Below are 26,050 nucleotides of genomic sequence, written 5' to 3'. Positions count from 1 at the left end.
AAAATTAAAGAAAAGACTACATTTTTGGGGGTATAGTGGTTCATGCCTATAATCCCAGCAACTACAAAGGCTAGGGCAATAGAATCAAAAGTTCAAGACCACCCTAAGCAATTTAGCAAGACCCTGTCTCAAAACATAAAAAGGCTGGGGGTGTGAATCAATAGTAAAAATCCCTGAGTTCTAGCACCAAAGAAATTTTTTTAAAGACAAGACTGGCTGGGAGTGGTGGACCATACCTGTAATCCCAGCGGTTTGGGAGGCTGAGGCAGGAGGATTGGGATTCAAAGACAGCCTCAGGAAAAGTGAGGCACTAAGCAACTTAGTGAGACCCTGTCTCTAAATAAAATATAATATAGGGCTGGGAATGTGGTTCAGTGGTCAAGTGCCCCTGAGTTCAATCCCCAGTACCCAGTAAATAAATAAATAATAAAGACAGCTATATTTCCACTTAAATGTGGACTTCTTAATACTTATTTGCCTATAGAAAAATAATAAATCAATGTAATTTTAATCCTTAAGAACTTTAAAATTTATATTTATTTAGGTACTAGGGATTGAACCCAAGCATGCTTAACCACTGAGCCACATCCCCAGCCCTTTTTCAAATTTTATTTTAAGACAGGGTCTCACTAAATTGTTTAGGGCCTCACTAAAGTTGCTGAGGCTGGCTTTGAACTTGCAATCCTCCTGCTTCAGTCTCCTGAGCCTTTGGTGTTACAGATGTGTATCACTACACCCAGCTAAGAGAATCATGATGGGGATGCTAAGTCTAGAATAATCATAAAAAATAGTAATACAAAAATGAATGTTTGGCTGACTTTTTAACTGGTGCACAAAAATATATGAGAATATTATTCTTGTAGAAAATCAATATCCAAATAATCTGTGAAATTCAAAATTATAATCCATGTAATCAATCACCACTAAGAATGGAATTGTATTATATAGTACTATATATTTACATATTTTAGAAAATATATCAACTATGCATATGAGATCATAACTATTCAAACAAAAAGCCAAGTACGCAATTAAGAAGTATGGTAGACAGAACCTCAGAAACAAACCAGGTCAAAATTTTTCCAGAAAGTACACGGTAGTTATGGGGGAGTTATTTATCTAAAAATGAAGAGCCCACAGGCATTGTATCCAAATTTTATTCAATATTTGATTATCATTAAAGTGACATATTTTCAAAGAAATTTAAGGTGTGTAAATGATCAGAAGGCTAATCATTGGGGAAACAATTTTATGAAAGCAAAAATATTAATATCAAAAGTAGCTTGCGCTGGGCATGGTAGTGTATGTCTATAATTCTAGCTACTTAGGATGCTGAGGCAGAAGGATTGCAATTTTGAGGCCAGCAGCAAAAGGGGTAGGGGTGTAACTCAATGGTTGAGCACCCCTGGATTCCACCCCCATTCTCTCTCTCTCTCTCTCTCTCACACACACACACACACACACACACACACATACATACACACACACACAAATTGATTTGGAACCAGAGGCATATTTCCAGTGATGATACTATGTTTTCCACTGTAGTTTACACAAAATAATCTGGGAATGAATTTGAGAACTTACGTCAAACTGAATCCACTTGCATCAGGTGTTCTCATCTAACATAGAGAAAGCAAATAGCAAACATCGCTTAAAACTACAATAGACTAGTTATCTATAATGAAATCCAAGAACAGTAAATATTATTTAGTGAAATAACAAATCTACTAGTTAGTCCATTCCTAAGTTGATCTGACATGACAGAGAGGTTATTTATTCAATAGAAGCCAGGTGAAACAGAAAAAAATACATTTTTTTTCTATTGCTATATAAGCCTAAGTACTAATGCCTTGGGAACCCATCCATATGGATATAAATGTTCCTAGTATTGCTTTGTGATTTTTATCTGAAAAAAAATTCCCTCTTGCTGCATTTTTATTTCAAATCAACATTCAAGGTCTTCCAGGTATTAAAGTAACATCAAAGTAACTCATAGATTTTTATCAGAACAACTTGATTTTGAGTAATACAGGAAAAAAAAAGTCATATCAGAATTAAGCAGCCATAACTATTTCTATCAACATACCAGTTTCCATTATGGGCAAAGAATTTCTTCAAATTTCTAATGAATAACATCACAAATGATCATATTGAAGATACATATATTGGCATAAAGTTTCATTAGTAATATTTTGGATAAACACATTACAAAATAATCTTCATGACATGATTTTTCAAATTCTCTTTGCTTTTTAGTTTTGTTCTACTGAATATCAAGGAGAAAGCTCTCCAACTCCCCAATATCCACTACCAGAAAGATAACATATCAATCTAGCGGCAGAGTAAAAAGCATAGTAACTATTTTACTATTTGGATCTTGAGAGATTGATATAAGAAAACAATTCCTAACCGCCAATAAAAACAAATGGCATGACAAATCTTTTTGGGAAATATTTAAGGTAAAATATTAATAAACAACAATTAATGAAAAATAGTTGAGAAGTGTGATTCCTGTAGATGAGGTTCCTCTTCAAATGAGGAATCTGAAAGCACCACAAATTCAACCTAGCATTTATAAATCTTAGGAGTCTAGCATCTACCCAGGAAAGTGTTTAAATTGAATCAAGTAATTCACAATCAAGACACCCAGTGAGTTCAATGTCCAGACAGTATAGAAAAATTACACAAATTCCAATACAAAAACTGAAAAAAAGTAAACAACCCAAAGATATCTGAATACTTGTTAGTATCAAATTTACTCCTCAGCACCAAGCATTTTTTACCATCTATGCCAGTGATTGTTATTGGAGGTCAAAATGATGTCTTGCACAGGTAAAGTCTCAACAAAACAAGGCTGGGAGTCAACAGAAGACATTAAATTAGCATTTAAAGGCTTGCTTCCAACACTGTTTTGAGGATTTTCAGGGTCAGTCTGGTTTGGGAGCAAAACTACAGTGGCAAACACATTAGACCTTCTCCATTCCAACTCTGTACGTCAGGGTATGGGAATGTAATACCAGCACCTTGCCTAACATAAATTAAAACACTAATCAAAAAGACATTCTCCATTGACTTTTTAGACTGCAGAAAAAGCTTCATGCTATTGAAAATATGTCCTGTCATTTTTAAAACTTAGTTTTATATAATTCAAAATATATGTCAAAGACAGACATAGTGGTGAACAACTGTGGTTCCAGCCGTCTGGAGCCTGCAGTGGGAGGACTCCTTGAGCCCAGGAGTTAGAGACCAGCTTGGGTGATGCAGAAGACTTCATCTTGAAATAAAAAAATAAATAAATAAAACATAAGTCAAATTCAGTGGGGGAAAAAAAACTGAAAAAAAGATTTTTCTCCTCCTATAGAGTTATTTAATTTGCCCTTATAACCTTTTTTAAGAACTTCCCAATAGCAACTAAAATCAGGCTGATAGTCATCCCTTTTTATTAACAACTCATATGAGTAACTCCACCGAGAACTGAAATGCCCAAGAAGTTACCCCAGGGATTTTTAAGTCACTATGTGAAAAGTACAAAATATTTTCCTATGGCAGAATATGGCTCAAAAACACAGTATGATAAAATTTCTTTTTTCTTTTTTTTAGGTGCTGGAGGTGGAACCCAGGGCCTTGTGAATGCTGAGCACACTTTGCCACTGAACTACATCTCCAACTCAGAATTTTTAATATAAAGAAAATACAGTCAAAATATAAGTCTACACTGAACATATGTGGAAAAGATATTTAATTGTAAAATATAAAAGTAGGCCAGAGTACAGTTTTAAGGGCAATTGCTTCTTTATACAGTATAGGTAATCTAGAGGGTTATTAGGGTTAAACATTTTCATAAAGCAATAAAACATTAAAAAATAAAGCAAGAAAAAAGGTCTTGAAGTTATGTTTTACAAAAAAGAATGAACAGTCTTCAGAGTTTAAGGACCATACACTGTAGAATTCAAGAATATTGTGATGAGAGCAGGTTACAACATAGACATGGAGCTTTCACAGGGAAAAGTGTAAGTTACATCAGACATATCTATAGCATCACTGTAGTACAAAAAGTTCTTGTTCTACATACAAAAGCAATTTTTTTTCCATAAGAATAATTTCCTGGGGGAAAATAAGTCCATGAAATATTTCAGAAACCCATATACATTTGAGTTTTCAAAAAAACATTATCTTAAAATCCAGTGCCTTAAAGTGCTTTCATGTGGAAATCATGATGGAAGGCACAAATACAGTTTCACGTCCCCACAATGAAATTTTCAAAAAAGCATAGATTTTGCAGAGTTTGCAAATTATTCAAGTTATCTTGTAAGCTGCTCCTTCTAAGAACATTGTCATTCCAATAAAACTAACTGCTAGCTTACTTGGTTTCAATTACCTACAGAATAAAAGTTTTGTGTATTGTTGTTTGTTTTTTTCTGGAGGCTTTCATCATCTTTGTGGGAAAAATATCTATGCAAGTGATGCATTTTGAAATTATAAAACATGCAGAATATGTACAAACAGAAAGTTTTAAAAATATTTGCTTCATATACATGTAAATCTACTTGGGTATAGCTGAAATTGAACAAATATAAAAATTTGCTTTCTAAAAAATGTTTTCAGAGAATCTGAGACAACTTAAAGCTGTACAAAGATTTCCTGGGAGAAATCTTTTCTTCACACAGAAGTTTATACCTACAGGAGTAATTCCAGCATTAGTCCACCATAATTATTACACAACATTTGGTCTAATCAACAACGATCACCCTTAAAACTGTTCTGTCTCTGAGAAATTTAGGTTCATACTAAAAATCAAAAAGAAGCTCAATAACAGTGGCTTATTGTGTTTTTGGATCTCTTCAACAATCTTTTATCAACTCATGGAACTGTAAAAAAAAAAAAAAACTATTTACAGAGTTCAGTTTTAAATACATTTCACAACTTCTAAAGTAAAGTTTATGATACAAGAATTCAGAGCTCATGGCTTAAGTCCAATTATTGATCTGCAGTCTCTTCTATTTCCTGTATTCCCATGACTGTACTCTTTTTGTATACAGTTCAAGATTGCATTCTTTCTTGACCAAAAGTAAAATCAAACTACATGTTCATTTTAACTAAACAGCTTCTTTATTAGTCTGAAGACGAGTCATAGCTTCTAATTTCTGTCTGTAAGCCTCGGCTTCCTGTTCTTTCTTAAGAAGCTGCTGTCGATATTTTTGTGCTTCTCGATTTGCTTCATCCAGCTGTTTCTGAAGAGCTTCTCTCTCCTAAATTAAAAAAAAAAAATAAGTTTTTTTTCAATTATTGGTCAAATACATTACTAACACATTCAAGCATGTTTCTTTCACATAGAAAATCTGCAGTAGCCATAAGTAGATTTCTATTGATATTTCCTAGACATCTTACCTTTTCAACCAATTCACTAGTAATTAAACCATAATTTTTTGCTCCATATTATAAGATGTAAATTACTTTCTAATCTCAAATTTCTGAGTTAAAAATAAGACTAACCCAAATGGGTATCTGTACTTTCATATGTACTATAAAAACTTAAGAAGTTTTCAAAGAGCCAAGTGACAGTGCTGCACACATATAATCCCAACCACTTGGGAGACTGAGGCAGGAGGATCACAACTTCAAGTTCAAAGTCAGCTTGACTAAAACAGTGAGACTTTGTTTCAAACCAAAAATAAAACAAAACAAAAAGCAGAGTTTTAAGAGAAAACTATACAACTATACCTTTTTATATCTATATTTGTGATGTTTTCATCTAAAGGTAATGATAGAGATCTCTATCATTATATATGTATTAAATTCTTCAATAAATTTAGAGCTGAAAAACAAATCCAATCCAATGAATAATGGTATTGTTTTTCCTCCTCACTCTGCCCCTATTAGTTACTTCATATATTACATATTATATACATTATATATTATTATTAAATATGTCACATAATATATATTATATTATATATTTTAGGGAAAACATTTCAAATATTCCTTTCCCATACCTCTTGTAAGCACGTAAACAAAAGAGGTAACCTGCATAGGCCCAGACTCTAGGAAAGTTTCCATTATCTTAGGAATGAAGCAACCTAGACAGGTGTGGTGGTGCACACCTGTAATCCCAATGATTCTGGAACCTGAAGCAGGAGGATCACAAGTTGGACCTTGTCTTGAAATAAAAAATAAAATAAAAAATAAAAAAGGCTGAGGATGTAGCTCAGCAATAAAGTACCCCTGGGTTAGAATCTCAGTATCAAACAAAAGGAATAAATCAACCCCATCACAGGATGCAGGACCCTCTTAGTGAGGTAGAATTATAAATCAAGAAAATTCGGGCTCACTTTGGGCAAGAAATTTGACTAGAGGAAACTGAAGGTGAGGAGTGGGCAGCCTGCTAGAAGGGCAGTATAAGGGTCTGTTCCTATATATCCACTGCCTCCTTGATACTTGCACACTAAAGACACCAAAAGAGTCCCTTCTCTTTGTTTTTCATATGGTGCACAAGAAGGATCATATACAATCCACCTGCCTTCCTATGATCCTGCCTCCTTTCCTACACTGAGAATGAAGTTAGATCCAACATTTATTTTTTCCATGGGCCGGCCAGAAATGGGAGTGACTGATTATATAAGTGGTCTCCAAATCTTCTAATTACACCAAGTGTTCAAGTATAATAAAAGAATGATTCTTACCACTAACCAGGCCCTACCCTGATGCTTCTTTATACCCTAGCTACCCTCTTCTTACCCCTTTCTAACCATAACTTCAGCAAAGATGAATGACAGCATAGGAACAAGCCAAATACCCAAGAGCCGAGCCTCAGGTAAATTATGAAAACTAGTACCCCAGCACATGATGAAGGATTTTGAGCATACCAATGGATAGGGGTAGAGGGTGAGACGGCTTGTGTACTGCTGCCTCAGGAGCTAGATATCACCTCTCTGGAAGGAACACTCTCAATCATGCAAAAGTATTTTAGAAATTTACATGTGTTCAGAGCACAGAAAGCAAGGAGTCTCAACTGCACCTCAGAGGACCTCATGTGCTATGCCTAAGTTTCTTTTTAAAACAAAACAACAACAACAACAAAAAAACCTTTACGTATGTTAAGCAAGAAAGTCCTTTCGCAGCCAAAACTTAGAATATAGATAAAAATCTGCCCCAGTTTAGTAGGAAATATTATATCTCATTAAACCTAAAGTATCTTTTATTATTATCTATTTATTAATATTTAGACTCAGCAAGAGATTCACTATTATTGCAGAAGATGCAAATAAACTGAGTGAGGTAAAACAGTCCAAAAATGACAATACTTTAATCCTATTATAAGTAGAATATGTATATTCACATTCATATTTGTTTTTGCATGTGCATGCATATATACATATTTTATGTTTTCATGCTGGGGATCAACTTCAGGGCCTCACACATGCTAGGCAAGTGCTTTACTACGAACCCCATCCCCAAAAAGTAGAATATATTTTAATATAAATAAAATGAAAGCTCCCTTCTGTCTACCAGGCCAAACAAAAGACTTCTTTTACACTGCATTTTTTTGACCAGATCTGTAAAATCTGAAAAACAATGCTCATTAACACTATTCTTTGAATATACTGAAAGTATGATTAACATTATAAATTTTTATGGTGTTTTCCCTTTTTACTTAGTTCCTAGGAAAAGAATCTTTCTGCTACCTCACTTTTCAAAGCAAATAATAATCTCTGAAAAGTGGAAAACATCACTTTCTATTTTACAAAAAGAGTCTTTGCTTTCCTGCTTATTTGTCAAACATTTACTGAACATACATCACATGCAAGACAGTTCCTTAATGCAAACAGTTGGTTGTTTGAAACATTAACAGTGGCAAGAGACTGACATTTGAGATTTATATTTAAATAGAAATGCCAAAAAAATGGCTTTAATCCTTTGCAATAAAACTACAATGAAAATGATTCTGACATTTTAAAGTAAACATAATTTAGTCTCCAAATATGTAATACTGAAGTGTTTTTCTAGGGATTGGGGTTACAACTCAGTGACAAACAATAACAATGCTTTACATGTGCCAGGACCTAGATTCAATCCCCAGCACAAAACAAAACAAAAAACAAAAGATTTTTCTGTCAACATCTCAACATTGAAGAATTTAAAGAAAAAAAATCCTGATAATAATCAACATCTGGGTGGCAATAAGGAATATATTTATCTAAGCCACAACTTAAAACCAAAGCAATAAGTTACTATTACATTTATTGCTAATGTAATAAATAAATAATGGAATGATAGGACAAGAAAAAAAATTGAATGCCAAATGCACACCTGTAATCCCAGCAACTCAGGAGGCTGAGGCAGAAGGATTCCAGGTTCAAGACCAGCCTCAGCAACTTAGTGAGGCCCTCAGCAACTTAGTGAGATCGTGTCTTAGAGTAAAAAATAAAAGGGGCCAGGGATAGAGCCCAGTGGTTAAGTGTCCCTGAGTTCAATCCCTGGTACCAAAAGAAAAAAGATTTGAGCTTGGTTTATTTTCAAACAGGATTCTTTAATTCTGCTTTAGTTAACAGCAATGATCTCAAACACTTTTTATCATTTTAAATATATAATTTTCTAATATTTCAATTTACATTTTGCTACTATAAAACCAAAAATATCACTATAGTGATTTATCTTCTACCATACTTAAATATGAATTTTAGAAAGATAATAAACATTTAATTAAGTAAATTAACATTTAAGTAAGCATTTACTATATGCTCACTTTTGCAAGAGTCCTCCTTACAATAATCTTACATTGCAGGTCCTATTGTTTTTCCATTTTTAGTGATAGGAAAACCAAGCCTTAAAATGTTAAATAACTTGACCAAGATCATACAATCAAAAAATTATAAAATAACCAGTGTAACTCTACATCATGTATAACCACAAAAATGGGAAGTTATACTTCATGTACGTATAACATATCAAAATACACTCTACTGTCATGTATATCTAAAAAGAACAAATAAAAAATAAATTACAGGGCTGGAGTTGTGGCTCAGTGGTAGAGCGCTTGCCTAGCATGCGCAAGGCCCTGGGTTCGATCCCCAGCACCACATAAAAATAAATAAAATAAAGGCATTGTGTCCAACTACAACTAAAAAATAAATTTAAAAAATGAATAAATAAAGATAATAAATAAATTACAAAATAACTGGATATGGGGGAGCAGACCTGCAATCCCAGCAACTCAGTAGGCTGAAGCAGAAGGATCACAAGTTCAAGGCCAGCCTCAAAAAATTAGTGAGACCCTAAGCAACTCAGTGAGAACCTGTCTCAAAATCAAAAATAAAAAGGACTGAGGATGTAGCTCACTGGTAGAGTATCCATGGGTTCAATCTCCAATAAAAATATGTATATATATGCATATCTACATATATATACACATATATATTTACACACACACTTNTATATATATATATATATATATATATATATATATATATATATATATATATATATAATTTAAAACTAAATAAAATCTAAACCTAAATTTGATTCCAGACCCTTATTTAAAAAAAATAAATCCTAAACATTAGAAAAAAAAATTTTTAAAGAAAAACTAGACCAGTTTTTAAAGAAAAACTAGACTTCAATTTTCTTGCTGCCCTGGTTCAATTATAACAAATATTATCTTGTTTTTAATTAACAAACTATTCTTGACATACATCCACACCTACTCATTTCCAAATTGTCCATGGCTGCTTTCTCACTATAATGGCAGAACTGAGCAGCTGTAACAGAGACCGGCTCATAAAGTCAAAAAATTTCAATCTGGTCCTTTTACAAAAACACTTGGTCTTCTTTGGTCCTGGAGAAACAAACTATCAAGAAGAAATACAACTACAGAAAATTTAAAATTTTAACAGATCAAGAAAGATCTGTTAATAAAAGAAAAACAGATTGGAAAAAATTATAATAAACATTGACCTTACAGAGGTCAATTTTTAAAAGAGCACTAGGATCCTGATCCACCCCTGGTTAAAAGACACAAATATTTCATTAAAAATAACAGGGTTGGAGATGTAGTTCAGTGGTATAGTGCTAACATGAAAAAAGCCCTGGGTTAGCTGCCTAATACCATTAAAACAAAAAAAAAAAAGTCTACTAGAAGAAAAAAACATGCCAACCTCAAAAATAAACAAACAAAATTCATTATTAAACTTACTTTTCTCTAATCTTTGTGACAAAGAAAGAGCAAAGGTCTTTCCTGAATTCACACAACTATGTAAGTAATAAGAGAAAACCTAATGCACTAATTAATTACATTAACTCCCTCCCATGTATACAAGAGTTAATTTCAGTTCAGATCAGGATATTGTTTCTTATTTATGGAAGAAAACTGTAAATAGTACACTTCCTTCAAAAATATCTTCAATAGAGTAATATTATCAAGAGGTAGTAACAGTTACATACACTATTGGAATTCAGTGTCTTCTATTTTCCCTTCCAAAATACAAACTCATTTCATTCCTTTATGTTTTTACAATGCAGATGTAAAAGTCAAAAAATTTAAAATAAAATTTCTACAATTTGAACTAATTTTCCCAGAGATTACTGGAGAAACCTTTTCATTGTTGGATGGAAAGCTTGTAAACATAAAATTCTTGGCACCTTTGTTATAGACAGTCACTCTGGAAATTATGGACACGAGACATAAAACCCACACATCAGATTCTATATGTTAATCTTTTAATTCCTTTACAAGTTTTTAAATTTCATCATTATGAATATTTTTAGACCACATAAATCAAAATGCAGCCCTGTGCATTTCAAAGTGTCAAGCCAGTCTCTATCCACTAAATGCCAGTTGTATGCCACTAATCATAACCAAAAATGTCTCCAGACACCACCAAATGTCCCCTGGAGTTAAAATTGCTCCAGTTGAGAATCATTGCTTAACAGAAACTCTTTGGATTACAACCAAGTTGTTACTTAAGAAATCAGTGTAAAAGTCTGCTAGAATATATGCTAGAATATGAATTCAAAAGAATGACTTTATGTATTATAGAAAAGTGATTACCTGTTTTGATATAAACACTGGAGGCCATCTCTTCATTCTTAACTCTAGCCCACCTCTACTACCTATACTCACTGTATATGTCAAAGTTTCTGTGTAATAGCCCTTAAGAAGTCATGTAGCCTTGGCTTGAATATTTCCAGTGACAAAAAATAAGATTTCCATTACCAGAAAGTTCTATTAAAAATAAAACAAAACAAACAAAAAATACTCTTCTTTATTCAAGCGAAAACTCTATCACCATAAGTTCTCTTTCCTTGGTCCTAGTATTAATACCTCAATTCCTAATTTCCTATTATTTGCAATCATTCTCCCTAATCTCTGAAAAATTATAAGAGAGGAATCAGGATGAACTTCTGAGGGAAACAGTAATGTTCGCTGACTTGTACATAAAGGTACAGGCTGCACACTCATTGTTTTAAAACATAACTTATGGAATTGAATAAACTTCATCTAATAAAAATTCAAGTAATTTAAAAATACTTTATTAAAGTTCATAACAAATATTTTTACCTTATATGCATGAAAAAGATGATCTGACAAATCAGGAAAGCATTAAATAATAAGTATAGCTGATATGTTCAATGGAATAAATTGTTAGCTTGTGAATAAGACATTCAATATGCATAGCACTTTGAATTTTGAAGCAATAAAACCACCCACACTTAACAATTAAAGTCATCATTTTATCAGATATTCTGATTAAATCATCAAATTCTTTTTAACTCAATCATATATTATTTGTAATTAAGGTCAAAGATGTACAGCCTGATATTTAAATGAATATGAGACCAGGAGTAGTGGCATACACCTGTATCCCCAGCTACTTAAGAAGCTGAGACAGCAGGATTTTAAGTTTAGTAACTTAGACCCTATCTAAAAATAAAAAGGAGCTGGAAATGTAGAGCACCCCTGGGTTCAATTCCTAGTACCATAAAAAATATAACAACAATAAAAGATATATGTGAGAAGTGTATTTTAAAAAATCTCCTTTTTCTGATAACAAGAATCTTTTAAAAGAATTACTAAATGCTCATCAAGTTTACTATACACATATCAGATACTACCAATACATATATAAGAGTATGTTGACTTTTAAAATTCTCATTAAAACCCTAAAATGAGATATTATTATTCTAAATTCCAATTTGGGAGAAAATAAAACTGAGACCAAGAAAGACAACTTGCCTAAAAGTTGACAGATCAAGAGACAATATTCAAATCCAGATTCTCTGATTTCATGTTCAATGTTGATTACACTACAGTTTCTCTTTCAAAGTAACTCTCAAGAATAACTTGTTTTTTATTCGTAAGTTCAAGGAACATAATTTTATTAATAGTCGTGCAAAGAAAAAACTGAGGTAGCTGTGGTTTGGTTACACCTACAAACTGGTTTACACTTTCAAATTAGTTTGAGAGGGGGAAAAAAGAAGTTGAATTCTATCAACAATCTAAATTAATTTCCTTCAAGATCTTAATGGTGAAATAAAAAGTTATTTATTGCTTTTAAAAACAACCCATCCAACAAACATCATCCTTTTTTTAAAATAGCCCCCTAGCCCAATTAAGCATTTGCATTTCATTTTTGAAAGAAAAAGAATTTTTAGTCAGTATATAGTGACATTTTCCTTTAATGACTTGTGAGAATGGTATAAGTTTAACAGAAAATAAAGGATGGAATGCAAGAACCAAAGACATCCCAATGTTATCAGGATGACAGACTCTGTTACAAACAAATGCTTTACTCACTCATTCATTCATTCAATATTTATTTATTGAGGGCTTACTATATGTATAAGACAAAAAAAATTAAACAAAGTGATAACACTATGCACTTTCATTCTGTATAAAAACAACATGGTCAATAATAAATATATAAGACAAAATAATAATAATAAAGAAAAATAAATTGAATTTATTTTGGATGACTGCCGCAAAACACACCGGGTAAAAGACTCCTTACTTCTATTTCTGCAGATTCCACCCGGTTTTCAATTATTTCGATACATTGTCTCTTAGCTGGTGGTTCTTCACTTATAACAGTTTCTTCAGCAATGTCTGTTGCTGGTACTGTTAACACTAAAATGAAAAGGTGTACACATTACTTCATTCTCTCAGATAGGTTTAGAATTAATAAAACTAGTCTTGACACTGTTGATGCTACTCACCTAAGTATATTCCAAAACAATAATTTCAACATACTGATTTGCTTTTATGAAGAGGTCTGTACTTGTCTTTTTTGCTTTCTTATTTTTTTTTTAACTGAAATCTACTTATTAAATTATCTACTTAAAAAAACTTTTATAGATAATTTATTAATATGTCGCAAAACTCAAAACAATATTTAACCAGTTTATTTTGTGAGGTTTCATGCCCATCCCACTAACATAATCCCATCCATTACTTTCTTGTGTATTACTCCTATATTAATTTATATAAAAATAAACATGAAAATATATGAGTAGCATACATACAATGCCTACATTCAAACATATATACAATATGTTGTTCTACATTATCTTCTTTCACTCCCTACATTTACAGTATCTTACATTAATACACAGAGCTTCCTTTTTTCAGCTGCATAATATTTCATCATATGGATACACCATTATGAATACAGTTTATAAACTTTATTTTCCAATTGGATTTTGTCGCCATTTCTTTGTAGCTCTTTATATAAATGTAAATATTAGAAAAGCTGTCATTGGTTGACACAGCACTACAGGACCACACAAGTAAAAATCTTGCAAAACAATTTTATTGATGAATGGGGAAAATTACAGTTTGCTCTATGATTTTTTCCTAAATTTTTGTCAAACCATTAAAAATTCCCTTTCACTTATAAATGTAAACAGAAATTAGAAAATGGCAAAATTACTATTTGAGAATAAAATTTAAAACACTAGAAATACTGAGAAGAAAAGAATGTTCTTTCTATCATATTACATTTATCACTTTATTTATTTATCGTTTTATTTATCATTCATGATGAACTAAGAATTTGTATTTGTTTCACTGGACTGTCTATATACTCTACATATTCATGTTATCTATACATTTTTAAATTAGGGAGGCTTTAAATTTTTATTTAATTATTTAGTAAGGTCTTCTCAGTGTGCTTTTCCCCCCAGAGTTTTCCTTATTCTTCTTTCCCCCTCTCCCTGTCAACATAAATTTTAAAATTCATTTGCATAATTATAGGGGGAAAAAACCTGTTGATTTTTGCTATGGGCTGAATTGTGAACTCCTCCCCCAACTCCAATTCATGTTAAAGACCTAACCTCCAGGAACACTAAATGTGACTGTATTTGGAGATAAGGCCTTTAAAGAGATTGAAGTAAAATGAGAACTTATGGGTGGATCCTAGTCTAATATTATTGGTGTCCTCATTAGAAAAGAAAATTAGGCACATATAACACACAAAAACTGAAGTCAATTAAGTGAAAAAATATAGCCAGAAGGCAGCCATCTACAAGCCAAGGAAAGAGGCCTGAGAATAAACCAGACTGGACAACACTTTGATGCTGGATTTCTAGCTCCCAGAACTGAGAGAAAATAAATTTCCATTGTTTAAGTCACCCAGTCTGTTTTGTAACAGTCCTATCAAACTAACAGTCCATTTTTCATGACATATTACAACTATAAATTAACTCAGGAAGAATTGAAAGTTTTACGATAATGAACCTTCACTTTGAAAAGCATGGATTTTCCCTTTATTTGTTCATCAATTGTTAGTCTGTAAATGTCAGGTTTTGGAGACAATTTTATATCTGCTTTATACAAATATTTGGAAATTTTCCTCTTTTTGAAATAATTAGTTCTTCAAAGCTTTTGTGGAAGCATTTGGGCTTAATCCAAACCTTGGACCAGCTGTCAACGGATGTCTACAGAGCGGGAGAGAAAAGCTCCCAAGCTTCATAGGTCAAGAGTTTCCTCTTCTTTGGCTATAGCAACAAAATTTTTTCTTGAAATCTGGTCTCTCTTTAGTGCCACAGCTCCTCTGTTAACTCAAAACAAAACCCAACTTAGAAGTTCTATCTCTAGCCTTGCCCCCCACCATTTCCTTCATTGCCCATGAAGAGGCACAGTCTTTACAATTCTGGTCATTTCCTTAAAGGTTTTGTGTGTACATACTTCTTTGGCACTGAAGGGTATGCTTGATCAGATAGACTCTTTCTGCACCTTTTCTCTCTGACTCCTCAGTATTCATTCCTTATTCTAATTTAGCCATGTATGTACAGTCCCTATTCATGCTGAGGCTCTATTCTTATCGGAGTGTATATTTATTGGTGATTTCTGAGCTCAATCCTACTCTTTCCTTGATAAACCATTGTGGGTTTTCATGTGGGTCCTCTTGTCCTGGCTGCAAGGGTCCTATATGTTTTGAACAATGAACAAAACTTAAAATGTGGGAATTTGAGGTTTTCTCAGCCTTTCAGTTTCACTAAAAATGTAGCTGAGGCTTTTGTTTCATCTATCTTGTTACTCTTTGTGGTTTTCAAGGAGAAAAAAAGGGGAGAGGGGACTCACAATAAAGTTTCTAAAAGTTGTCACTATATTCCTACTATAGGGACTTGTTTTTCAGTAGTTTTCCTTATGTGGTATTTTTAAAAGTTCACATGATATTCCAATTGTATAAAATGGCCTGCGAATTTATTGTCCAGTGCTGCTTTGAATTATTTTCTGTACTGTCTGTGTTGATATTTAAGCCCATTTTCCAACCAGAATACTTTGGAGCCAATTTCTTTCCACCTGATGCATACTCTGAAAAAGTAAGTTAATTTTAATATTAACCTAAATAAATAAATACTAGGCAATCATGTCTGTTATAATATATCACAATTTCCTGAAAATTAAAAATAAACACAAACTTTAAGTAAATGTCCACTACTAACCTTGCTGTCCATCTGGCATGGTCACAATGATGGGCTGACCTATTCCACTGGTTGGAATGGAGTGCAAATTTCCAAGCTGAATTCCATCTGTGACTATTGTGATGACTTGTTGACCCCCTGAACTAACTACTTGCTGAATTGCACCATCCACAGATTCTGCAGTAACCACTTCTTCTGTGGCCACTACTGGGGGGGAAAAAAAAGTAAAGTAAAAATTAGTGAACATATCTAGCAGTATGAATAGACATTTAGTTTTGCTTCTTCTGCTACTTTTGCTTTCTCTGCTTCTTTCTTATGCAGGACAACTTTTATAGTTTTTAAACTCAATGTAAATGGCTGGATTACAAGTGCTGCAATTTAAAATAATAGTTTCTTTTCTTTTTATTTTGAGACAGGCTCTCACTAATTTGCCCAGGCAGGCTTCAAACTTGGGATTCTCCTGCTTCAGTCTCTGAGTTGCTGGGATTATAGGTATGTACTACTACCCTTGGCTTTCAACTACCTTCATGAGTGTGTTTAAATAAACAGTTTCTCTTCTTTTTCAGGTACAAAATGTATAAAATCTTCTAAAATCATGACAAAGGTTCTGTCTACTCAATAAAATTCCATAATTCAAATTGGTTATATTCCATTCATATTTACATATATGAGTTGATATACAGAATAAATAGTATTCCCTTTTTTGATTGAGTGAGCAAGGATTGCTTTGATAATAAGCAGCATACAGATCTGGTACTATATGATACTGAACAAAACAGTATTGAAGATTAACATAAATAAAATCCCAAAATATGCTCTTAGTAATTTGAGAGGCTCAAAGGATTCTGGCAACTAAAAACAGCACTTCTGGCTCTGCCTGAGTAAAGAAATCACAAGTTAATACTGCCAAAATCCTTTTCTACAAGCAATCCTATATTCAACTACTGACCCCAAAAGACATGAAACGGGAAAATTCATAATTTTGGTTTTTTTTAGCTGTAGATGGACACAATATCTTCAATTTTTTTAATGTGGTTCTGTGAATCGAAACCAGTGCCTTGCACATACTAGGCAAGCACTCTACCACTGAGCCACAACCCCAGCCCTCATAGCAGCTTTTTTAAAATAGTAAAAACTAGAAATAATCTACATATTCATTGACAGTAAATAAACTGTGGTAGAGTCATACATTGGAATACTACATAATAACTAAAATGACTATATGCAAAACATGGATGAATTTGATAAAAACAATACTGAGTTATGTAAAACAGACATGAGACTAAATACACTGTCTGCCTTCTATTTAGGAATTGAGGAAGCATTATGCAGAAATGATTATTTTGTGATAATTCATCAAATTGGACATTTATTATCTATGGACTTTCCAATGTACATGTTATATTTCAATAAAGGAGCATCAAAAGGAATAATAATAGTGAATGGATTATTCATAATGAATTTTTAAAAATCTCTATATAATAATATTTTGTAGGGCTAGGATTGTGGCTCAGGGGTACGTGTAAGGCATTGGGTTTGATCTTCAGCACCACATAAAAATAAAGGTATTGTGTCTACCTACAACTAAAATATCAATGTTAAAAAAATACATATATCTTGTAAAAAAAAAGGAGGGGGGAGTCAAAGATCTTGATAGAAGATATCTATCGAAGAATGACAAATTTGAAAAAATCACTTTAATATAATAATTGATTCAAGCAAAGATCACTAGTGAGTGATAAAAGCACTGGTGAAATGTTTGGGGACAACAGGATATTTAAATATTCTCAAAGTATTTCACCAAAGACTAATATTGGTTGCAAAGGGGAAAGAGTATCTTTAAAGACCTGGCAGTTACCAAATGCCATTATCAAGTCTGCCTGATATTATGTGCCTCATGATATGATGCAATAAGAGGTTACAAAATATCACTGTGTTCTTCTGAAAGTGTTTGACCTGCATCTATCTATTAAGAAACAAATGGGGGGGCTGGGGTTGTAGCTCAGTGGTAGAACGCTTGCCTAGCACATTTGAGGCACTGGATTTGATCCTCAGCACCATATAAAAATAAATGAATAAAATAAAAGCACAGTGTCCATCTACAACTAAAAATATTTTTAAAAAAGAAACAAACAAACAAACAAATGGGGGCCAGGGTAAGAAAGGAAAATAGGAAGTAATAGGATCAAACTCAGTGCCTTGCACTGCAAGTACTCTACAACTGAGCTACAACCTCGGCCCCTCTAAATAACATTTTTAAAAACCTATTATTCAAGGCAACACTTACACAAAGTGCAATTTAATAAAAGCTTTCTCTACCCAAATCAAGCTACTGTCCAGATATAACATTTGCTCTCGAGTTGCTACCAACTCACAGCAGAACATCATGGATAAAAATGATTCTGGGTTTATTTCAGAGAGAAAGACCACAAATATATGAATATATGGAATGCTTTTTTTTTTTTAGGCAAGATAAATGCCAGGATCCTAGTTTTCAAGAAGACAAACTTGTGGCAACAGACCTGGCTTCCACCTTGTCACAGCATTATTTGATAATCAAGAATCACAACACAAACCATAGAACACTCAAAATGCAAACAACCTTTGTTTTGAGTGCTTTCATTATTTTTGTTTGCTTTAAACTATAATCAAATTTTATCATGAAGCACTTAAGGAAATTTCAGGAAGATAGTTACAAAATAAAATATTGGGCACTAAGTAAAAAAATATTCAATAGGACAACTATTAAGGCTTTCAAATGCATTAACTATTGCTTTGATTTTTTTAAAAAAAATCCATATGAAAAAGAAATGTTCACTGGTTGAATACTAAATATAAATAGTAATATTTTAAAGCATAATCATAAGAAATTTCTGAGATTACATGCAATCAAGATACATCTCAACTTTCATCATTGCACTATTTACAATGACTGTCATTAGAGTTCTTGTCTTTCATCTAAAAAGCTTTCTTTTCAAGTTGTGCAATGGTAAGGTATTTAAGAAAAAATTAAAAGGAAACTAATTATGGAAGAAGACAAAGCACCCTCCCCCAACCTTAAGAATAACTCAACAATAAAATGTTGAAACATGTAAGAGTAAAAGAGAAAGCCTAAAAATTCTAAAAAGGATTTTATATAATATGTATGTGCACATATATATTTTTCCAAAATATAAAAACCTTGGATAAAAAGTAACTGCTATTTCATAAATATTGGTTGATCTAATTCTGAAGTCAAGCTCTAATATTTAAAAAGAGCTAGATAACCTACAGCACCCTTTGAAAATAGTTGGGATCTCTTATTCAACATGACTTTTGAATTATAATGCCATAAAACTAAAATAAGGCAGGGAAGAAAATTATCTTTGTAAAAGACTGAAAATTCTATCTGTAATATTTAAACAATAAAATAAAAACTTCATTGAAGAAAAAATAACATTCAAAGGTATTATGCTTGCAATCAAACCTGAAATTAAAAACAAAAAATACCTCATGAGGCCCAGGTACTTATGCCTCTAAAGTCAATTCAGTTTTATTACCCTATGTTAGGAACAGACCAAAAACCAATATGTTAACAGGTAGGTACCTGTTAAACTACACCATTAGGGAGAAAGGAAGGAACTTACAGCCTCTACCTGACGTATTACAACACCTTTGAAATACCATCTTACAAGCAATTAGCAGAAGTTGCTCTGAAGACAAAAAGAAGAGTGATCATAGATTTCTATTTAATCTAGGAATGATAAGGACTGCTAGAAGTATAAAACAGGGGTTTCATGAAACGGTGTTTTAAAAAAACCTGATATTTACATGGCAAAGATAAGACCTACCTTCCTCCTCCCAGCCCTTAGTACTGGGGATGGAACCCAGGGGGTGCTTTATCATGGAGCTACTTCTCCAGCCTTTTTTAAAATTTTGAGACAGGATAGTCTCGAGTCATTGAGACTACAGGCACACACTACCACATCCTGCAAGACCTACATCTTAGGCAACTACAGTTTCTAATTCTACACCTAAATAACTCTCAAATCTATCCACTTCTTATTATCTCCTTGTCAAATCCTCGCTCATGCTGCCATTATATGTTGTTCCTAATTGATTGCATTAGACTCCTAACTAAACGCCCTTCCAGAGTCTTCTATGCCTGCCAAAATGATCACTTTTAAAGTTCTCTATAATCTTACTTTCAACCCCTATGTTATTCTCCCTCTCACTGGGTTCAGTTGCATTGGACTCTGGGTCTCCTTGAAAATATAAGCTCTTTCTGTCTCAAAAATTTCACGTCTCTCTCCTCCTGATATGTTCTTCCCTCAACTTTTCCCTAATTTCTACTTAATCCTTTAGGAAGACTCCATGACTCACCAGAGTAGCCTGTAACCTATGGCAGAAAGACAAGAAAACGTGATTGCCTCTGTTTATGAAGACTGTACTCCATTTTCCTAAGGGAAAAAATGTGCCTGCAATCCCCAAGCAGCTTTTATTCTTCTGTCTCTTCATTTTGGGAATGGCTTTCAAAATGAAATAACTTCCAAAGTAGTATGGCTTGGAATGTGTTCCTATCCATTCTTTAGGCCAGCAACTCAACACCCACCCCTCTACAAACTCTTCCCAACTCCAGCTGTTCCCTCTGAACAACAGTAATCCAGTGAGATATTCCAATCATCAAGCCTTGACAAACTGCAATTCTATTTGTTTATAAAATCAAGAAGATAGCACCATCATTTAGTTGTGCAACAAAAGCATTTTAATAGACTTCATGAGATTCTCACTGGACTAACATTAAAATTTGTTTTATATGCCAAAAATGGTCCTACTGTAGTCATGGAAGTGCAAGACTTACACACACATATGAAGTAACAACTAGTGTAAGCATAGTTCTTACACTATATTTTGGTCCACAATCATTTTAAAAAGGCATGACAGGAACAGAACACTTAGTTCAATAAACTATTACCAGAAAAAGTTACAGATACATCTTTGAAGTAAAAGTAGGAATAGTGATCATTTTTTGCTTGATATGAGGCAAAATGATAACTACACAAGTACTTATTTCTATTGCAAACATTCCAAAAGAGACCAGTCCACAGATCACCCAAAGAAACGTATAAAAAAGAGTACACTGACAGCCAGGCAGGGTGCCGCATGCCTGTAATCCCAGCGATTTGGGAGGCTAAGGCAGAAGGATTATGAGTTCAAACCCAGCCTCAGCAATTGAGGGAGGTCCTAAGCAACTCAACTAGACCCTGTCTCTAATAAAATATAAATATAAAAAAGGGCTGGGGATGTGGTTCAGTGGTTAAGCACACATGCATTTAATCCCTGGTACCAAAAAGAAGGAAAAAATAAACTATATAGTGGTCAAAGACACACAACTTGTGAACTTGTCAGACTTTGATCACAAGCCTCTGTTCATCACTCAGTAGCCACATGACCTTAGGAAAAACTATTCAACCTTCACAAATCTATTTCATCATATGTAAAATGAAGACGCTTCTAATACATTTTGCAGATCCTAAAATGCTCTTGAAAAATACATATTTCTAAAATCAAAATGAAAGTAATGATTGTTGGGTAAAGAAACCAAATAGCCAAAATGAAAAAAAAAACAAATTTGTGGCAGATTTATCACTGCCTGAGCAGGTACCAACTGAGTAAGAAGATATATACTTCAGCGCAATTGTGGCATAAGTACTGGGTGGCAATATATTTAACTGAACTTTTACTTAATTCAAGCTCTTAAAAATCTCTTCAAAAGGATTCTATTATGATATAGCATTGAAATGAAAAGTTATTATGCTCATAGAAGATTGTAAAGTCACATGCAATAAAAGTCAACTGAAATTCTGTCAGACTAGACCATAAAAATTTTCAAAGATAGGAGAAGTTAAAAAGGTTAGTATAACCAATTTAAAGGAGCTAAAAATCTAAATGTCAGAACTTCTAGCTGACTTTTAAGAAAAGCTATTGAATTTCAGGTATATGCTTTTTTTTTTTTTTTTTTGGTACTAAGTATTGAACAACCACTGAGCCACATATATCCCCAGCATTTTTTGTTTTGGGTTTTTTTTTTTTTTTTTGTACCAGAGATTAATCTCAGAGGTACTCAACCCCTAAGCTATAGCCCCAGCCCTATTTTGTATTTTATTTAGAGACAGGATCTCGCTGAATTGCTAAGTGCCTCTCTGAGTTGCCGAGGTTGGCTTTGAACTTGTGACCTTCTGTCTCAGTCTCCCAAGCCACCATGATTACAGGCATGCGCCATCACACCTGGCAAGGTATATGCATTTTAATTAACAATATTTTCAAGTTTAACCAAAGAGAAACCACCAATAAAATAGGTTTTTTCTTTTTTTCTTTCTTCTCTCAGGTGCTAGGGATTGAGCCCAATGCCTCACACATGTTGACCTTTGTGCCTCGTTCAGAAATCAACTTTGACAGTTTCTGTACTTTCAAAGGTGCTAAAAAGAGCCAGACATACATTCATTATAAAAGCAATATGCAAACATGATGATGCATATATCACTGTTAATGGCCAAAAACAATTTAGAAAAATCTAGACTCCCAGATAAAAAGACTTAGATTCAAACTTTATGTGATGTAAGAAGCTGGAGAATTACTAATTAGTTGAAAAAAGAAAGGAAAAAAAGAAAAGGGTAGGAATTATTTTTCTTCCAAGTTAAAAAAAAAATCCAATATTATTTACCTTAAAGCTTTTCAGTGAGGATCCAGTGAAATCATAGGTAAAAAATTTATAGTGGTGCCCTTGCACAGGGTAAGCAGTCAATGACTTGCTACTGTTATTATTAATCTTTTAAAAAACACTAATTTAAAAAATGACAATAAATTATTCTACTTTTATAAACATTAATCCAAACCCAATGGCTTGAACTACCATAAAAAGACTATTTTTTGGAGTTTTAAAAATTTCCTAGTTAAAAAGAACTTACACAATAATTACAGTAAGAAATATTTTAAGTAAGTATGAGGCAAACCTTATCTGAACCAGCTATTCACCAACACTGCACGTCCTCATTTAACAGGAAACCCTTTAATAGTAATTTTTATATACTATCTCCTAGTTCTGTCAGACATTAAGATCTTTGTAGCATTCTAAAAAAACTGACAAAAATTAAATATATGAAAAAATAGTAAGTTCATATACATTTATTTACTTAAAAAAAAGTCACCAATTGATAAAAAAAAGGCCAACTTGGGTAAACAGACATGCTTTCTGTAAAGCATACAAGTTTGTTTTTTAATTTTAATTAGTTGTCAAATTTTAATATTCTTTTGAAGTTCACATTTTCAGCTTCCCATGAAAAAACAGAATCTGGAAACATAGAAGACATGTCTATAATCAGCTAGAGCTGAGTAGTACATGCCCCTGCCTGGCCCCACTTTTTAACTGGGCATAATCTCCACCCTGCCTAGTTTTGTCTTTCATGTTACCTTCCCAGCCTTTGTAAGTATTTGAATCTGCACCTTTTATTGTACATATCTGGCTTGCTTTTCTAACCTGGAGTTTCTGACGAATTGGATAATGGAGCAGAGGCTTCAGCTAAGGCAGCTAACGTAGCTAATACTGATGTAGAGGAGTTTCCAAACTGAACAGCAGACACACCCGTTTCATCTATGAGAAAACAGAAAATAGATTTGAATTTTTAAGGAATTTAAACCAATGTATATTTCTCATATTGTTTTATTTTATTCAACTCTTAAATGATGCTTGGAGGCATTAGTTTTTGAAAGGTAATATTATAGTACATTTTGTAATATTACCTTTCTTTAGATTGTTTTGTTTCAGAAAAATGTTTATGGCTAATACCAAAGAAACCAAGATGGCTGATATAATCTTACCCTTATTCTTCAACAGTCCTTGCTTAAAAGGATGGATACCTACTAATGCATAAAATCCCAACAGCTATCCTATATGCATCTCAATACCTGTTGCCTTGGATGAATTTTCTGAAGATACCAGACCTGTTAGGTTCACCACCCCTCCAGGTCCAATGATAAACTGTGGTGTTGCAGCATGTATCGTCACAGTGTCAGGACTCTCTGGGTTTGTGTTGATTTGGTTCTGCATAGCAATCTAGGGGAAAAAATCACCACAGTGCTTTCAGAATTATAGTCAGAATATTTGGTACAGATTCTCAATGTAATACAAATATGATTTTATAGGCGCATTCTCTAAGAAGAAACATAATACAAATGGAAATGGTTTGATCATTGGAACACCAAGAGTGTAGTATTAAAACATAGATATGAATTTATATATTTTAATCCCCTGTTGAGTAAAGCAGAACAATTCTATTAGAGGAGAAATGGGTATCTGAAAGCTTTTATAGAGCACAGGAAAACAGGAGATTGAAAGATATCCTGTTGCTCTATAGGTGTGGAAATAAGAATTATTCAAATTGTTCCCAATCTTCAACTCCAACCCTCAAACTGCACTCTTAGATACAAAGGAATGAAAAAGGCACGGTAAAATTCATTTTCCTGAACATAAAACAGCTTTCAAGTAACTCATGGTGGTTAAATGAAGTCAGAGACGACAGTTCCACTGGGAGGAACAAGAAGATAGACAAGAAGAGGCAGTAAACAAAGAAAATAATATATCAATGTTGTCTAGCTGAAGAAAAAAGAAGTCATGTTGGTTACTAGAAAAGCCAAATATACCCATTTCCACAAACAATTTTTTTTTTTAAAGAGAGAGTGAGAAAGAGAGTGAGAGAGAGAGAGAGAATTTTTTTAATATTTATTTTTTAGTTTTCGGCAGACACAACATCTTTGTTTGTTTGTGGTGCTGAGGATTGAACCCGGCACGCATGCCAGGCGAGCGTGCTACAGCTTGAGCCACATCCCCAGCCCCACAAACAATTTTTTTTGAGGACAGTGAAAATAAAAGAAACAAATCTGAATGATAAAGACAGCATCACTTACTCAAAGGATGTCATTACAGTTGCTATTTATTTTTTAATTTTTATAAAATAATTTAAAACAGACTTTGAAAATCCATTTGGTTTTTCAGCAAGAATAATTAATAAAATAAGCTACCTAGAGGGTAATTCAGAAACTTGAAAACACAGAAAAGTAATCACCTTATCTAATCTTCTATTACATAAAAAGACTGTGTGGTCTTACCATCAGGAAAATGAATAGTATTGAACTAAGAGGAAATGAAAGAAAAAAGACTGTCCAAAATAACTGAGTCCAAAATAAAAAGCTACAAGCTTTAAGTAATCTACAACATAGAGATCCATCTACCTGAACAGCTTCCTTTTTTTTTTTTTTTTTTTTTTTTTAAATATTTATTTATTTTTCGGTGGACACAACATCTTTGTTTGTATGTGGTGCTGAGGATCGAACCCGGGCCGCACGCATGCCAGGCGAGCGCGCTACCACTTGAGCCACATCCCCAGCCCCTGAACAGCTTCCTTTTGTTTGCTTTCTTAAAAATTAAAATCCAAGTTACCTGTAATATTTCTGCTAAATCTTCATTTCCATTGTCTATTGAAATATCAAATGCAGTTTTACAAAATTTACTTTGCGTGTGTACATCAGCACCATATTTGATTAAAAGTTCCACCACCTCTTGATGATTGTGTTCTGTGGCCCAATGCAGAGCTGTCATTTTTAACATGTCCTTTGCATTAACGTCAGCACCATGCTACAAAAAAGTATTTCAAAATGAGAGATTGCTAAAACATGGAAAACAAAAATTCCCGACATGATAATACTAGTCACTATGCTTTGAAGCAAGAACAAATACCATAGTTGATTTTCTGTGTTAAACATGCTTTCTAGCAATTACCCTTTATCTCTCCCTTTATCATTCTTCTTTCATGCTGATCTTCCTACTATTTTCCTTCTCATTTCTTGAAATGAGGCAATTATTCTTTTAGTTACTCAACTACAGGCATGAAGGGACAGGAATGGCATAAGAAGTGAAGGAAAACTATGAGCACTTCTCCAAACTCTTTTTAATGTTGTATTAGAATTGATCCCCTAGTTCCTCATTTACACAAAATCACCCTTTGCTTTCAAAACCAGCACAACACAAGCAATTAGAAGGGAGCGATCTAGTTATCCAGTATAATCACCAGTAAACACAGGTGGTTATAATACA

General features: G+C 33.2%; 1 protein-coding gene across 9 annotated transcripts in view; it reads right to left on the bottom strand.

Moving 5' to 3' along the window:
- Window positions 1-3,725: 3,725 nt before the first annotated feature.
- The window catches only part of Gabpb1 (GA binding protein transcription factor subunit beta 1), a 61,843-nt gene continuing 39,518 nt past the window's right edge, over window positions 3,726-26,050 (bottom strand). For 3 of the 9 annotated variants that reach the window (XM_048793327.1, XM_015480675.2, XM_048793324.1), the window contains 6 exons: window positions 25,397-25,591; window positions 23,866-24,013; window positions 23,438-23,551; window positions 15,943-16,128; window positions 13,008-13,123; window positions 3,726-5,252 (listed from right to left, as the gene is read on the bottom strand). In XM_048793327.1, coding sequence (XP_048649284.1) covers window positions 5,100-5,252; window positions 13,008-13,123; window positions 15,943-16,128; window positions 23,438-23,551; window positions 23,866-24,013; window positions 25,397-25,591 — 912 coding nt within the window. In that variant the 3' untranslated portion in view covers window positions 3,726-5,099. Of the gene's footprint in view, window positions 5,253-12,988; window positions 13,124-15,942; window positions 16,129-23,437; window positions 23,552-23,865; window positions 24,014-25,396; window positions 25,592-26,050 lie in introns of all 9 variants that reach the window. The other 6 variants (XM_015480676.2, XM_015480678.2, XM_015480677.2 and 3 more) reach the window with 6 other exon arrangements.

This window comes from Marmota marmota, unplaced genomic scaffold (genome assembly GCF_001458135.2).
Source record: "Marmota marmota marmota unplaced genomic scaffold, marMar, whole genome shotgun sequence".
NCBI classification, from domain to species: Eukaryota; Metazoa; Chordata; class Mammalia; order Rodentia; family Sciuridae; genus Marmota; species Marmota marmota.
This window is presented reverse-complemented; position numbering and strand designations above follow the sequence as displayed.